Source organism: Hypanus sabinus, chromosome 29 (assembly GCF_030144855.1).
Source record: "Hypanus sabinus isolate sHypSab1 chromosome 29, sHypSab1.hap1, whole genome shotgun sequence".
NCBI classification, from domain to species: domain Eukaryota; kingdom Metazoa; phylum Chordata; class Chondrichthyes; order Myliobatiformes; family Dasyatidae; genus Hypanus; species Hypanus sabinus.
In genome coordinates, this window is record NC_082734.1 from 7247429 (window position 1) to 7260747 (window position 13319).

Consider the following 13319-nt stretch of genomic DNA (forward strand, 5'->3'; position numbering starts at 1 on the left):
TGTCTATGTTTCCTATCTTGCCTTTATTGGAAGGATAAGTACAATATCAACAAGGCAAGGCACAAGGTCTTCAGACAATTTCACAGCCTTATTCTTTTTATACAATCAAAGTTCTCAAATCTGTAACTGGTTATAAGTTTGTAAAATGCTGTTTATGTTGGATCATATTGCTGCATCTCTACGGCACCTAATATTCAACCTCCAGTAAATCAGTTCAGAGGCTATTTTAATTATTAATTAATTAGGACAATAGGCATTTTTTAAGCTTATGTTGAATTTATCACAGATTTTCTTTCTGATGTTCCCCCCCCACATCATTTTCAATTCAATTCCTTCCTTCCCATATCTAACATTTTGTCCTTGCTGAAGGGAAGTGTTTTAGCACTTGCTTGGCATGGCTTAGGTTAGTGACAGGACAGAATAACCTAAATTTAACTCTTGGCCCAACTGCCTTCCACTTTTGATGGCGGCCGAGAAACTGCCTACAATCCTGCATGTTAAAACTTTGGCCTTCTGACAAATGCATTTTGGAAGAATGATGATCATTTAAAGGATCAACAATATTCAGACTTCTGTGATTCTAAACTCTCAAGGATTCATGCTCTCAATCAGAAACCAGGGCTGCCCTGTTGGAATAATACGCCTGTGTGATGCATCCTTTGGAGCAGCTGGTTTAATTGGTAACAACCTCAAACAAATCAGAAATTGAGGGTTCATTGCTGACTCCTGGGATTTCATGACTAAGGTTGCTTTTCTAAATGTATCTATTTTTATTTATTTAGACACACAGTACGCAACAGGCCCTGACAGCTCAATGAGCTTCGCTGTCAACCCACCAATTTAAACTTAGACTAATCAGGGGACATATACAGCGACCATTAACCTATTAACCACTAGGTCTTTGAACTGTGGGAGGAAACCAGAGAACCTGGAGGTAACCCATGCATTCCTTGGAGAGGACTCCAGGATTAAGCTCCAGACTCCCACATCTCGAGCTGTGATAGCGTCACGCTAACCACTACACTATCATGTCAGTGTTCTGCATGATGTTTGCTTGCATATTCCCCTCTCTTTAATAGTTCCACCTCAACACCTTGAGGAGTCACCTTGGCATTTCTCAACCCACTTTTGAAGACCACTATTTTTTTAATAATACTTTTTATAAGACTTGTATTCTTAAATAAACTCATGTATTTTTCACAGTACGTAGTGTTTCATCCCTACTGTCAGGCAGAAAGTGGTATAACAGCTAAACTAATGGTTTAACACCTTTTTCACTGGCTAAGTATCAGCACATCACCCACGTGATGTAATTATTTTAATTATGTAGCCTAGTAACTAGGTTATCCTTATCTAAGGAATTTCTTATCTATAAAAGGATTATTCAGAGGCACCACGTTTTGCTTCTTTATTCATTTGACTTTGAATTCACCTCTCAGCATCCTTTCTCAGCTTTTTATTTAGTTTGCTTAGTATTTGTACAATCTTTAGAATTAAGACTGCTCACCACTTTTTGACTCCCGGAAGAACCATAAGGATCAGAAGATAAACAGACATCCAACACCTAGTCGGTTAATTCACCAGCTAATGGAAACCACAAGTGTGAAGAGGAGGATGTTACTGTCGCTACACACTGCCATAAAGAGTGCCAGACATATTCTTGGAATATCCCACAGCATATATAGAACATTTAACCAGAACATTTAAAACACATTTTGTTTTAATATTTCCTCCTAGTACAATATTAGATAAGAGTGCCTTGCCGCTGGTTTAAAAAAGAGACTCAGTAATTTTTCACAGATCTCAGAAGTCAACCCCAAACCATTGACTTCAGTGGTGATTACCCAGTTTTCTCACTTTTCACCGAGATGATGTAACTCGGGTTAGCTCTTTTGAACCACTCCACCCAGGCACCATCGTAGATCATCACGTCGTCTTGCCCGCAGAGGTTGGCAGCAAGAGCAATGTGGCAGGCAGAGACCCCTGTGCCACAGGTGCCTACCAGCGGTCTGGACAGGTCCACACCACACTCTTCAAAGATGCTCCGCAGTTCCTTCTCACTCTTGATCCTTAGAGTCTCTGGGTCCAAGAATTCAATGAAAGGGATATTGACACTGCCTGGGATGTGACCAGGGTCGAAACCTTGAGAAATAGGGCAGAGAGAAAAATTAAAACTTCCCAAAGCAAAAAAAAATCTTTTCATACTGAAAATTTTAAATGAAAAGCAATATTTACTTAGAGCAGGGGCTCCCAACCCTTTTTTTTAAATGCCATGGTGCAATACCATTAAGCAAGGGGTCCATGGACCCCAGGTTGGGAGCCCCTGATTTAGAGATACAGCACAGGCCCTTCCAGCCCAACAAGCTCACGCCACCCATGTGATCAATTAACCTGCTAAAACTTACAGCTTTGAAATGTGGGAGGAAACCGGAGCACCCAGAGGAAAACCATGCAGTCATGAGAAGAACATACGAGCTCCTTACAGACTGTGGCGGGAATTGAACCCAGGTCACTGGCACTGTAGCAATGCACAACAACTATTCCACCCTAAACACTGGAAGGCCTGGCAGACTGGGTAGCAGAAAGAATGTAACAAGTTTGCCATTCCAATCCTACATAACTTTAACCTCAAGATAAATCCACCCCTCAGCACATAATACAGTCGTTCGAATCTCAATGTCAGTTTTAAATAAAGATTCTGTGAACTCAATTTACATTTCTTCAGGGAATACCTTTGAAAGTGCTGCAGATGCTAGAATTCTGAAATAAAAACTGAAACCCAGGACATGCCCTTTTCTCACTGCTACCATCAGGTAGGAGGTACAGAAGCCTGAAGGCACGAACTCAGCAATTCAGGAACAGCTTCTTCCCCTCTGCCATCCAATTCCTAAATAGATATTGAATCTTTGGACACTGCCTTACCTTTGAATTGATTTTTCTGCTATATTATGTATTGCATTGAACTGCTGCTGCTAAGTTAACAAATTTCATGTCACATGCCAGTGATAATAGACCTGAATCTGATTCTGAACAATTGTGAATACTCAGCAGATCAGCTGGCATCTGAAGGAACGGCTGTGGAGGCCAAGTCATTGGGTATATTTCAAGCGGAGGCTGATAGGTTATTGGTTAGTCAGTGCATCGTAGATTATGGGGAGAAATCAAGAAAATGGGTTTCAGAGGGATAATAAATCAGCCACAATGGACTGGTGGGGTAGACTCAATGGGCTGAAAGGCATTCTGTCTTTGGAAAAAAAGTTAATATTTCAGATTCTGCTGGAAGTTATTTTCGTAAATGTTAACTGTTATACTGTGTCCACAGATGTTGCCTGACCTGCTGAGTATTTCTGTTTCATTTCAAACATTTTCCAATCCTTTCTGGCTTAGACCACGTGTAGGACAAACAATTGAAAATGATGAAATGGGGTGAAAAGGGTAATTAAACTCATTCAGCCCAGGTCCAGGCAATTCTATAGTGGGGAGAAAAATATTGTTTGCTTGTAGTTATAAAGAATATTTTGCAATTCCAGATGAGAGCAGAACTATGATCCTTAAATACAAGTTACTTTTTATTGTGAACAGCAAATTCTGTTTTTAGTAATGACTACCTCATATTTGATTGGAGAACTCGGGGTCACAGTATGGTAGTGGTCAGCACAACACTATTATAGATCAGGGTGTTGCAGAGTTCGGAGTTCAACTCCAGCACTATTCTGTAAGGATTCTCTATATGTCCATGGAATGTGTGAGCTTTCTCCGGTCTGCAGTTTCCTCACAGAGTCCAAAAGATGTAAGTTAGTAAGTAAAGTCAAAGTAAACCAAAAATTATTATCAGAGTACATACATGTCACCACATACAACCCTGAGATTCTTTTTCTGCAGGCATATTTAGCAAACCTATAGAACAGCTGTAAACAGGATCAATGAACAAAAAACTGTGCAAATACATATATAAATAAATAGCAATAAATAACAAACATAAAATAACAAAATAAAAGAGTCCTTAAATGAGTGTAGTTATCCCCTTTTGTTCACGAGCCTGATGGTTGAGGGGTAGTTACTGTTCTTGAACCTGGTGTTGTAACTCCTGAGGCACCTGCACCCTCTACCTGATGGTAGGATCAAGAAAAGAGCAAGGCCTGGGAGGTGAGGATAATGGACACTGCTTTCCTACAGCAACATTTCACTTAGATGTGCTGAATGGCTGGGAGGCCTTTACCTGTGATGTACTGGGCCGAATCCACTACCTTCTTACAAAGGTTTTTGGTGACTTGCCGAACATCCGAAGACTCCTGAGGAAGTAGAGGCGCTGTTGTGCATCCTTTGCAATTATATTTATATGATAAGTCCAGTACGTTAATTGGTCACTGTAAATTAGGTTAGCGTTTTCCGGGCTTGTTGGGGTTGCTGCGGCGGCGTGGCTCGAATGGCTGTTCGGACCTCCTCCACACTGACCGCTAATGAAGAACTCATACAGTAAGTAAATTCAGGAGGAACTCTTTTTGCTTACGGAGTGCCAGGAATGTGGAACTGGTTGCCAGAGGGAGTGACTGAGATGAATCACATGGAACCAATTATGGAGAACATTAATAAGCCAGTGGTGTGCAGATGATGTTAGACACAGAGTGTTAGGAGGTGGTTCTGGTAAAACAGTAATCAGCACGTCTGCATCTCCCACATATTCTAAGCACAATTTCTTTTCTGATACCTCTTCCAATGTTTGAGTGGCAGGCAGACAGCCCCACAACCTGGGTTTCAGCTAGTTACCCCATCTAATAATAAGACATCAGACTCTTCAGAGCTAACTTACTTGCCATTCATGCTGACTCACAATGTTTACCTAAATAACAATCCGGTCGGCTGAGAACGAGGATACAACTGCCCGGCTGTATTATTCTTGAACTAACTGGAGTGTTGTGTGCAGTTCTTGACATGCACCAGCAGGAAAGGTATCAATAAGATTGAAAGAGTACAGAGAAGGGATGTTGCCAGGACTTGAGTTATGGGGAAAGGTTGAACAGGTTAGGACTGTATTCTCTGGAGTGCAGGAGAATGAGGGGAGGAAAACTAAATGATAAGGGGTATAGACAGGGTAAATGCAAGCAGGCTTTTTTTCTACTGAAGTTAGCTGAGACTAGAACCAGAGGTGATACACTGAGGGTGAAATGTGAAATATTGTTCTTAAGGAAACAGAGGGTAGTGAAAGTGTGGAACGAGCTGCCAGTAGGTTGATGTTGGCTTGAATGCAACTGTAGGGCTCTCAGTACCATTAACTGAGGTGTTAACTGTTCAGGCTAACAAAATGGCTTCTCTGTATTGTTACAATGAAATGGTTTCTCTGTAATGTTACTTAATGCTGTAATGGGTTTCTGTAGCTGGAATGTTTGGGTTATAACTGTAGATAAGGGGGGAACTAATCAATGGAGAATTGTTATGCTATCTTGCATGTGCGAGCTGAGCGGGAGTTTACGGTCTTTTTCGGGAGGCGAGCAAGGGGGAACGTGTGAAAAGCGGACAGTGGTTCCAGGGCGGCAGATACTGGACGTCGGCAGTTCGGACGGTGGCCGAAGGCTCAGAAGGCCTTTGTGGATGGAACTGGAGGCGTGAGCTCCAACATATTCAAATATTATGTGCACAAACTGATAACCTTACTGATTTGGCACCTTTAGGTTATCTGTTTCTACTAACCCATCAATAAGAAATGACTATAAGGTTGTAATTATTTACTCGCCTTTGGTGTATTGTCTGGTATTTGTGTTGCGAGTGTGTACGGGGGGGGGGGGGGGCATTACACTTTTGGCAGGGCAACGATGGTTCACCCTAGGCAAATGGGGGTAAATTGGGGGCACGGATGCTACACAACATTTAAGAGAAGATAGGACTACTACATGGAAGAGCTAGAGTCCAGGTGTAAGCCAATGGGTCTTGGCAGAATCAGAGGATGCCACAGTCTAAATGAGCCAAAGGTCCCCTTTCTGTGCTGTAGTGCTCTATGCTATGACTTTAAATATTCCACTAAATAGGTAACATAATTCTCTCTGGGCGATGTTGAGGAAATCAAACGGAAGAAGGGTACCAAAGAGCAAATGGGCCACAGTAATTAACAAAGGTCAACAGGAAAAAGAGACTTGAATATGCTGAAAAAGTAATGGATACAGCCCAGTCCAATACAAGACCCTGGCCGCACCCCCCCCCCCCCCCCACCCCCATCACTGAATGAATAGGTGGGAATGAACAGATAGTCCTGGTTTCTGTATTTGCGCAATTTGTTATCTTTTGCACACTGCTTGTTTGTTCATCTTTGTGTGTAGTTTTTCATCAATTCTATTGTGTTTCTTTGTATCTACAGCAAGAAAATGAATCTCAGGGTAGTAGATAGTGACATAAATGTACCTTGATAATAAAGTTACTTCACTTTTACACTGGGCTCAATCCCATTCACTTCACACCTGCGAGTACAAAATGTCAGGACGTGATCACTGAACAGCAGTCCAGGAAATGGGACTCTGATTCGGTTTCCTCGTGCAGACTTGTAGTTCCCCAACCCTTTTCACTTCATGATCCATGCATAGTGGAGCGAGAGTATTTACATTGATTAGAGGCCATGCACCGCTCAACAGAATCTCCATCTTGCTGAGTTTCTGTTCCAGAGACCCAAACTGTGATACTTTTTCAGAAGAAAACAAATTAAGCCCAGTTATTCTAACCCTCCCAAGTTTAAGTTCATCATCATTCAACCATACACATGTATTCCAGAAAGCGAGACATTCCTCCAGACCAAGGTGCATAACACAGTACATGTAACTCACATGCATAAGGTAATATTACCACAAATAACCAATAAAGTGCAAACTTGACACAAATTTAAAAGTAAACAGTATAACACTACTGGCGCTTCGTACATGGTGGCAGGGAGTTCACTAATGGTGTAGTCTGGGGAAAGAAGCTATTTCCCATCCTAACAGTTCTTGCCCTAAGGTATCTCCTGCCTGATGGTGGGGGGGGGGGGGGGTGGTCAAAGAGATTGTTGGACGAACTGACAATGCAGCACTCCTGATAAATATCCACTGGCTATTGTCAATATAGAAGAACCCCAGTTTCTGGTAATACAGACAAAGTGCTGGCAGAACTCAGCTGATCAGGTAGCTTCTGCAGAAACGAATAAACAGTCCGGTTTAAGATGGCGCTGATGCAGCTCAGCGACTACTTATTAGCAGCAAACAAAACAAAGGAAACTACTAAATAGTTTATTTATAACACTCTTTTTGGCAAACGATCACCACAAACAATAGCCTGTAACTTCGCTTTGGACTTGGTGGTGATTCGATGCGGCAGAACCCAGATGAGGCGACAAAGGTGAGGGTACAGGCCCGTCGACAAGAGTGAGGAAAGACCTCGGGATTGATTGACTTAAGCACCAGCATGAATTGGAAAGGTCAGGCACAGGCCGAATCGAGTCAGTGGGGTCCTGGCCCCAAAGGTTTTCAAAGCAATAGAACCGGATGTTTGGACAATGATTTATGCGGGCCAGATTGAGAAGGTCAGGGTGACGGGGCTGGAGGTGAGGCACAGGCCAGTTCAGCTTGCTGCTCTGTGACATTTACTCGGCTCTACGCTGAACTGAGGCTGTGGCTTTGTGTGTGTCAATAGATCTTCTTTCATGAACTTCAGTTCTGAATGCTATTTGCCTTTCGTTTGCACGGTTTGTGTTTTTTCTCTCTGCACATTGGGTGTTTTACAGTCTTTTTTAATGGGATCTTTTAGGTTTCTTTGTTTCGTGGCTGCCTGTAAGAAGGCGAATCTCAAGGTTATATAATGTATACATACTTTGATAATAAATGTACTTTGAACTTTGACATTTTGGGCCCAGGACCTAGACCAAAATGTAGACCATTTATTCATATCCACAGATGCTGCCTGACCTGCTGAGCTCTTCCAGCATTTTGTGTGTGTTGCTCTTGATTCCCAGCATCTGCAGAATCTCTTGTGCCCTGGCTTAACACTCCAGGGTAACACATTATACATAACAAGCAATAAAATCCTTCAGGGCAAACATACTCCAGTGGAAATCTTCAATAACCGTTCATCATTGGTTAGAGATAAATAATACAGAAAAAAATTCACAAAATTCTAAGTTATTCAGATGGACGACCTTTAATCTTTTGCAAAGATGCTCCTTGCACTAAATCAACATGGACGTTAATCATTCCAGGGTTTTACACAAATCAATTCTCCAACCTTGCTCTGCTCCTGTGAACATGATAATTTGGGAGCAAGGTCACCCAAGATTATGCAGAAGGTGGAGGGGAGAAAGAGGAGTGGGGGAGAGGGGAGGAGCTTTATCTGTCATATGTACGTAGAGATATACAGCTAATGCATCGTTTATGTCAAATTAAATCAGTGAGGATTGTGCTGGGCAGCCACGCTACCTGTGCCAATATAGCATTCCCACAACTCACTAATCATAACCCGTACATCTTTGGAGGAAACTGGAGCATGGGGAGAATGTACAAACTCCTTACAGTCAATGGTGGGAATCAGTGAGTACTGTCCTTAATAACAGCTGTTGCCCTCCTGAGGCACAGTTCCTTGGCGATGTCTTGGATACTACAGAGACTAGTACCCAAGATGGAACTGACTAATTTTAAAACTTCCTGTAGCTTCTTTCTATTCTGATGAAGTTACACACACAAAATGCTGGAGGAACTCTGCAGGTCAGGCAGCATCTATGAAAATGAATAAACAGTCAATGTTTTGAGCCAAGACCTTTCATCACGACTGAAAAGGAAGAGGGAAAATGCCAGAATAAAAAATGGGAGATGTGGAAGGTGAAGCCAGGTGGGTGGGAAAGGTAAAGGACTGGAGAAAAAGGTATCTGACAAGTTGGTCAATGACCTTCTCCTTTGCCAAGATGAGGCCACTCTCAGGGTGGAGAAGCAACACCTTATATTCTGTCTTAGTAGCCTCCAACCTGATGGCATTAATGTCGATTTCTCCTTCCAGTAAATGTTTTTCCCTTCCCTCAACCCCTGCCTCTATTCCCCATTCTAGCCTTTCACCTCTTATCACCAACCTATCACTTCTCCCTTAGTCCCTTCCTCTTTCCCTTTCTCCTATGGTCCACTCTCCCCTCCTAACAGATATCTTTAACTCCAGCCCTTTACCTTTCCCACCCATCTGGTTTCACCTTTCACCTTATAGCTTGTCTTCCTTCCACATCGCCCATCTTTTTATTCTGGTATTTTCCCTCTTCCTTTTCAGTCCTAATGAAGGGTCTTGGCCCAAAACATCGACTGTTTATTCATTTTCATAGATGCTGCCTGACCCGCTGAGTTCCTCCAGCATTTTGTGTGTGTAACTTCATCAATTGTTTGGGCAAATTAGTCTACTGGACTCAATACTGATTTTCCCCTTCTTGTGTCCTCAGCTGCCATCTTCTTTGGTTTCCCCTTCTCCCATGGACCAATGTCCTCTCCTATTAGATTTTTTCTTCAGCCCTTACCCTGTTCCACCAATCCCCTCCCTCACCTGGTCTCACCTATTACCTGCCAGCTTGTACTCCTTCCTCTCCCCCTCCACCTTCTTATTCTGGCTTCATCAGCCTAACACAACGGTGTCAAGAAAAACAACCTTTCCCTCAATGTCGCAAAAACAAAGGAGCTGGTTGTGGATTACAGGAGGAATGGAGATGGGCTAACCACTATTGACGTCAATGGATCTGGGGTTGAGAGGGTAAACAGCTTTAAGTTCCTCTGCATAAACATCACTGAGGATCTCACATGGTCTGTACATACCGACCCTGTGGTGAAAAAGACACAACAGCGCCTCTTTCACCTCAGATGGTTGAAAAAGTTTGGTAAGGATCCCCATATCCTAAGAACTTTCTACAGGAGCACAAATGAGAGCATCCTGACTGGCTGCATCACTGCCTGGTATGGGAACTGTACTTCCATCAATTGCAGGGCTCTGCAGAGAGTGGTGTGGACAGCCCAGTGCATCTGTAGATGTTAACTTCGCAATATTCAGGACATTTACAAAGTGTGTAAAAAGGGCCCAAAGGATCACTGGGGACCTGAGTCACCCCAACCACGAACTGTTTCAGCTGCCACCATCCAGGAAACGGTACTGCAGCATAAAAGCCAGGACCAACAGGCTCCGGACAAGCTTCTTCCTCCAGGCCATCGGAATGATTAATTCCCGTTGTACATACTATTTATTACAAATTACTATAAATTGCACATTTAGACAGACGTAACGTGAAGATTTTTATCCCTCGTGTATGTGAAGGATATAAGTAATAAAGTCAATTCAATTCTTCCTTTCCAGTCCTGATCCGAAACATCAACTGATTATTTCCCGTCCCATAGATGCTGCCTGACCTGTTGAGTTCCTCCAGTGTTTTGTGCATGTTACTCCATAATTAATGCTACAGCTTCAGCTAATTGACTCCCTTGATCGTATCAGGATTGTCCAGTCTTGCTACAAATCTGACTGCAATATTGGTGCAGTTTTTCTCTCTCCATCGTCTCAGCTGCTGGGTATTTCATACAGCTCTGACTAGCATTTTGCAGTTTTAAAAATGCCCTTCATTTGCTTTCTCTCTAACTGCTTAACTTATTAACTAGATGGTTTCACAATATCAACCCTGCTCCTGTCTATCAATGATATAGAGTCACAGAGAAGAAAAGAAAAAGGCTCTTTGGCCCATCTAATCCATGCTGAAACCATTTAAACTGCCTACTCTCATCAACCTGCACTGGATCCACAGCCCTCCATACCCCTACCATCCATGTACCTATCCAAACTTAAGCATTGAAATTGCATGTATCACTTGTGCTGGCAAGAAATTTCCCCTCATACTGCCCTTAAACTTGTCATCTTTTACTCTGATCCCATGACCTACAGCCTGTAGACCCATCCTACCTCAGTGGGAAAAGCCTGCTTGCATTTACCCTATCTAAACCCCTTATAATTTTGTACCCCTCCGAGGAATTTTGAGGTCCACATTCCTCAAAGTTACAGCACAAGCTGATAGGGTGGTTAAGAAAGTGTATGATGTGCTGGCCTTTGTTAGTCGGTGGACTGACTTCAAGAGCCGCGAGGTAATGTTGCAGCTCTAAAATAAAAATCTGATTAGACTGTACTTGGAGTATTGTGTTCGGTTCTGGTCACTGAAGATGTGGAAGCCAGAGAGAATGCAAGGGAGATTTATGAGGATGCTGCCTGGATTAGGAAGCATTATCTTATGAGGATAGGTTGAGTGGCTTTTATCTTTGGAGAGGAGGATGAGAGGCGACTGGATAGATGTGTGCAACATGTTAAGAGACATATAGAGTGGACAGCCAGAGACTTTTTCCCAAGAAAGTTTAGATTGATCTTAGAGTAGGTCAAGGGATCGGCAGAACTTTGTGGGCCGAAGGGTTTGTACTGTTCCATGTTTTATTTAAACGGTGCAAAGCGAGAGAATGATTTGGAAGAAAAACCTGGTCTGGGCTCAGGTTGGGTGCCTTGGAACCTGCCCGAGGGTCTGGAATCCACCAACTGGAACTCCTTGCTGTCAATGTTGTCCAGGACCTGCTCGAAGCTCTTGACAAGAGGTCGGGGCTGCGGCTGGAACTGGGCGGGAGGCAGCTGCTGAATCTCGGCGGTAACCGGCAGACCCTGGCGGCACCAGAGCTTCAACCCCCCGTCCAGCACCGACACCCGTCTGTGCCCGAAAGCCCGGAACATCCACCAGACCCGCGGCGAGCAGAACATCCCCCAATCGCTGGCGTCGTAGACCACGACGTGCGTGGCGTTGCCGATGCCCAGGGCTCCCACATACTGGCCGAAGTGCTCGGCCGACGGCATCATGTGCTCGTAGGGCGACGAGGTGTCGCTGCACTCATCAAGGTCGAAGAAAACGGCACCCGGGATGTGCCGCTCCTTGAACTCCTTCCTGCCGTTGCGCGGCACCGTGGGCAGGTACCAGGAGCAATCCAGCACCCGCAGCGTGCCCGCCTTGGCCGTGCGGATAGCCTCAGCCAGCCAGGCTGAAGACACGACACTGCGTACCCACGCCATAGCTCCCTCTCCTCCCTCCTTACGTGGAGTGGAACCGTACTTGACCCGGAAGGAAACCTACCTTCCCCTTCCCCCCACCGACCGAGCTCCCATTATAGCCCACTTCGCCGCGCTGTCCCTCGGGTTGAACTGTAAAAATAAATTAAAGATTCTACAGATGCTGCAGATCCAGAGCAGCACACACAAAATGCTAGAGGAACTCCATAGGTCAAGCAGCATCTTTGGAAATGAATAAACAGTCGGCGTTTTGGGCCGAGACTCTTCTTCAGGACAAGAAATAAATGGAAAAGACGCCAGAATAAAAAGGGGGGGGGGACGAGGGGAGAAGGATAAGCAGATGATTATAGGTGAATCATAAGCGCAAGGAGATTCTACAGATGCTGGATATCCATTCAACACATACAAAATGCTGGAGGAACTCAGCACCTCTGGAAATGAATAAACAGTCGCCGTTTCAGGCCAAGACCCTTTTTCAGGACTGGAAAGGAAGGGGGAAGACCCCAGAATAAAAAAGTGAGGGGAAGAGAGGGAGGATAGCTAGAAGCTGATAGGTGAAGCCAGGTGCGTGGGAAAGGTAAAGGGCTGGAGAGGAAGGAATGTGAGGGGAGAGAGAGGAGAAAGGGAAGACACCAAGGGGAGGTGATAGGCAGGTGAGGAGAAAAGGTAAGCAGCTAGAGTGGGGAATTTAAGAAGAGGAAAGGAAGAGAAAAAAAGAGAAATTGATGTTTATGCCATCAGGTTGAGGGCAACCTAGACGGAATATGACCTGTGGTTCCTCCACAGTGAGAGTGGCCTCATTGTTGCAAAAGAGGAAGCCATGGATCGACATCATGTCCAAACAGGAATGGGGATAGGTTTTTGAATGGTCAGCCACTGGGAAATTCTGCTTTTGGCAGATGGAGCGAAGCTAATTGACATAGTGATTCCTCCAATCTACATTGGGACTCACCACTGTAGATGAGACCACATCGGGAGCACCATGCTTTCTCACTCTCAACATCAAGGTTATTGTCATAGGAACAAGTATGGTGAAATTCTGTATAATTGCAATGACAGACTTGCATGCAGCAGCAACAAGCAGAGAAATTCAGACAGAACGCACAGTAGCTATACATAAATTACACATTGAAGAAAAAAGTGCAAACAAGACATTAGTGCAAATGAGAAAAACATAATCAGAGACAAGTCAACGGTAGTGCAAGAGTGGTCTGGAGTGTTCCATTATTGAGGTAGGGGTAGGTTGTGTAAGTCAGTTC

General features: G+C 43.9%; 1 protein-coding gene across 1 annotated transcript; it reads right to left on the reverse strand.

Moving 5' to 3' along the window:
* Nucleotides 1–2: 2 nt before the first annotated feature.
* On the reverse strand, nucleotides 3–12103 carry mpst (mercaptopyruvate sulfurtransferase). The gene is made up of 2 exons (XM_059953533.1): nucleotides 11484–12103; nucleotides 3–2142 (listed from the first exon to the last, which is right to left on the reverse strand). Exons 1-2 carry the CDS (start codon nucleotides 12061–12063, stop codon nucleotides 1841–1843), a joined length of 882 nt encoding a protein of 293 aa, XP_059809516.1. The 5' UTR covers nucleotides 12064–12103; the 3' UTR covers nucleotides 3–1840.
* Between the last annotated feature and the right edge of the window lie 1216 nt (nucleotides 12104–13319).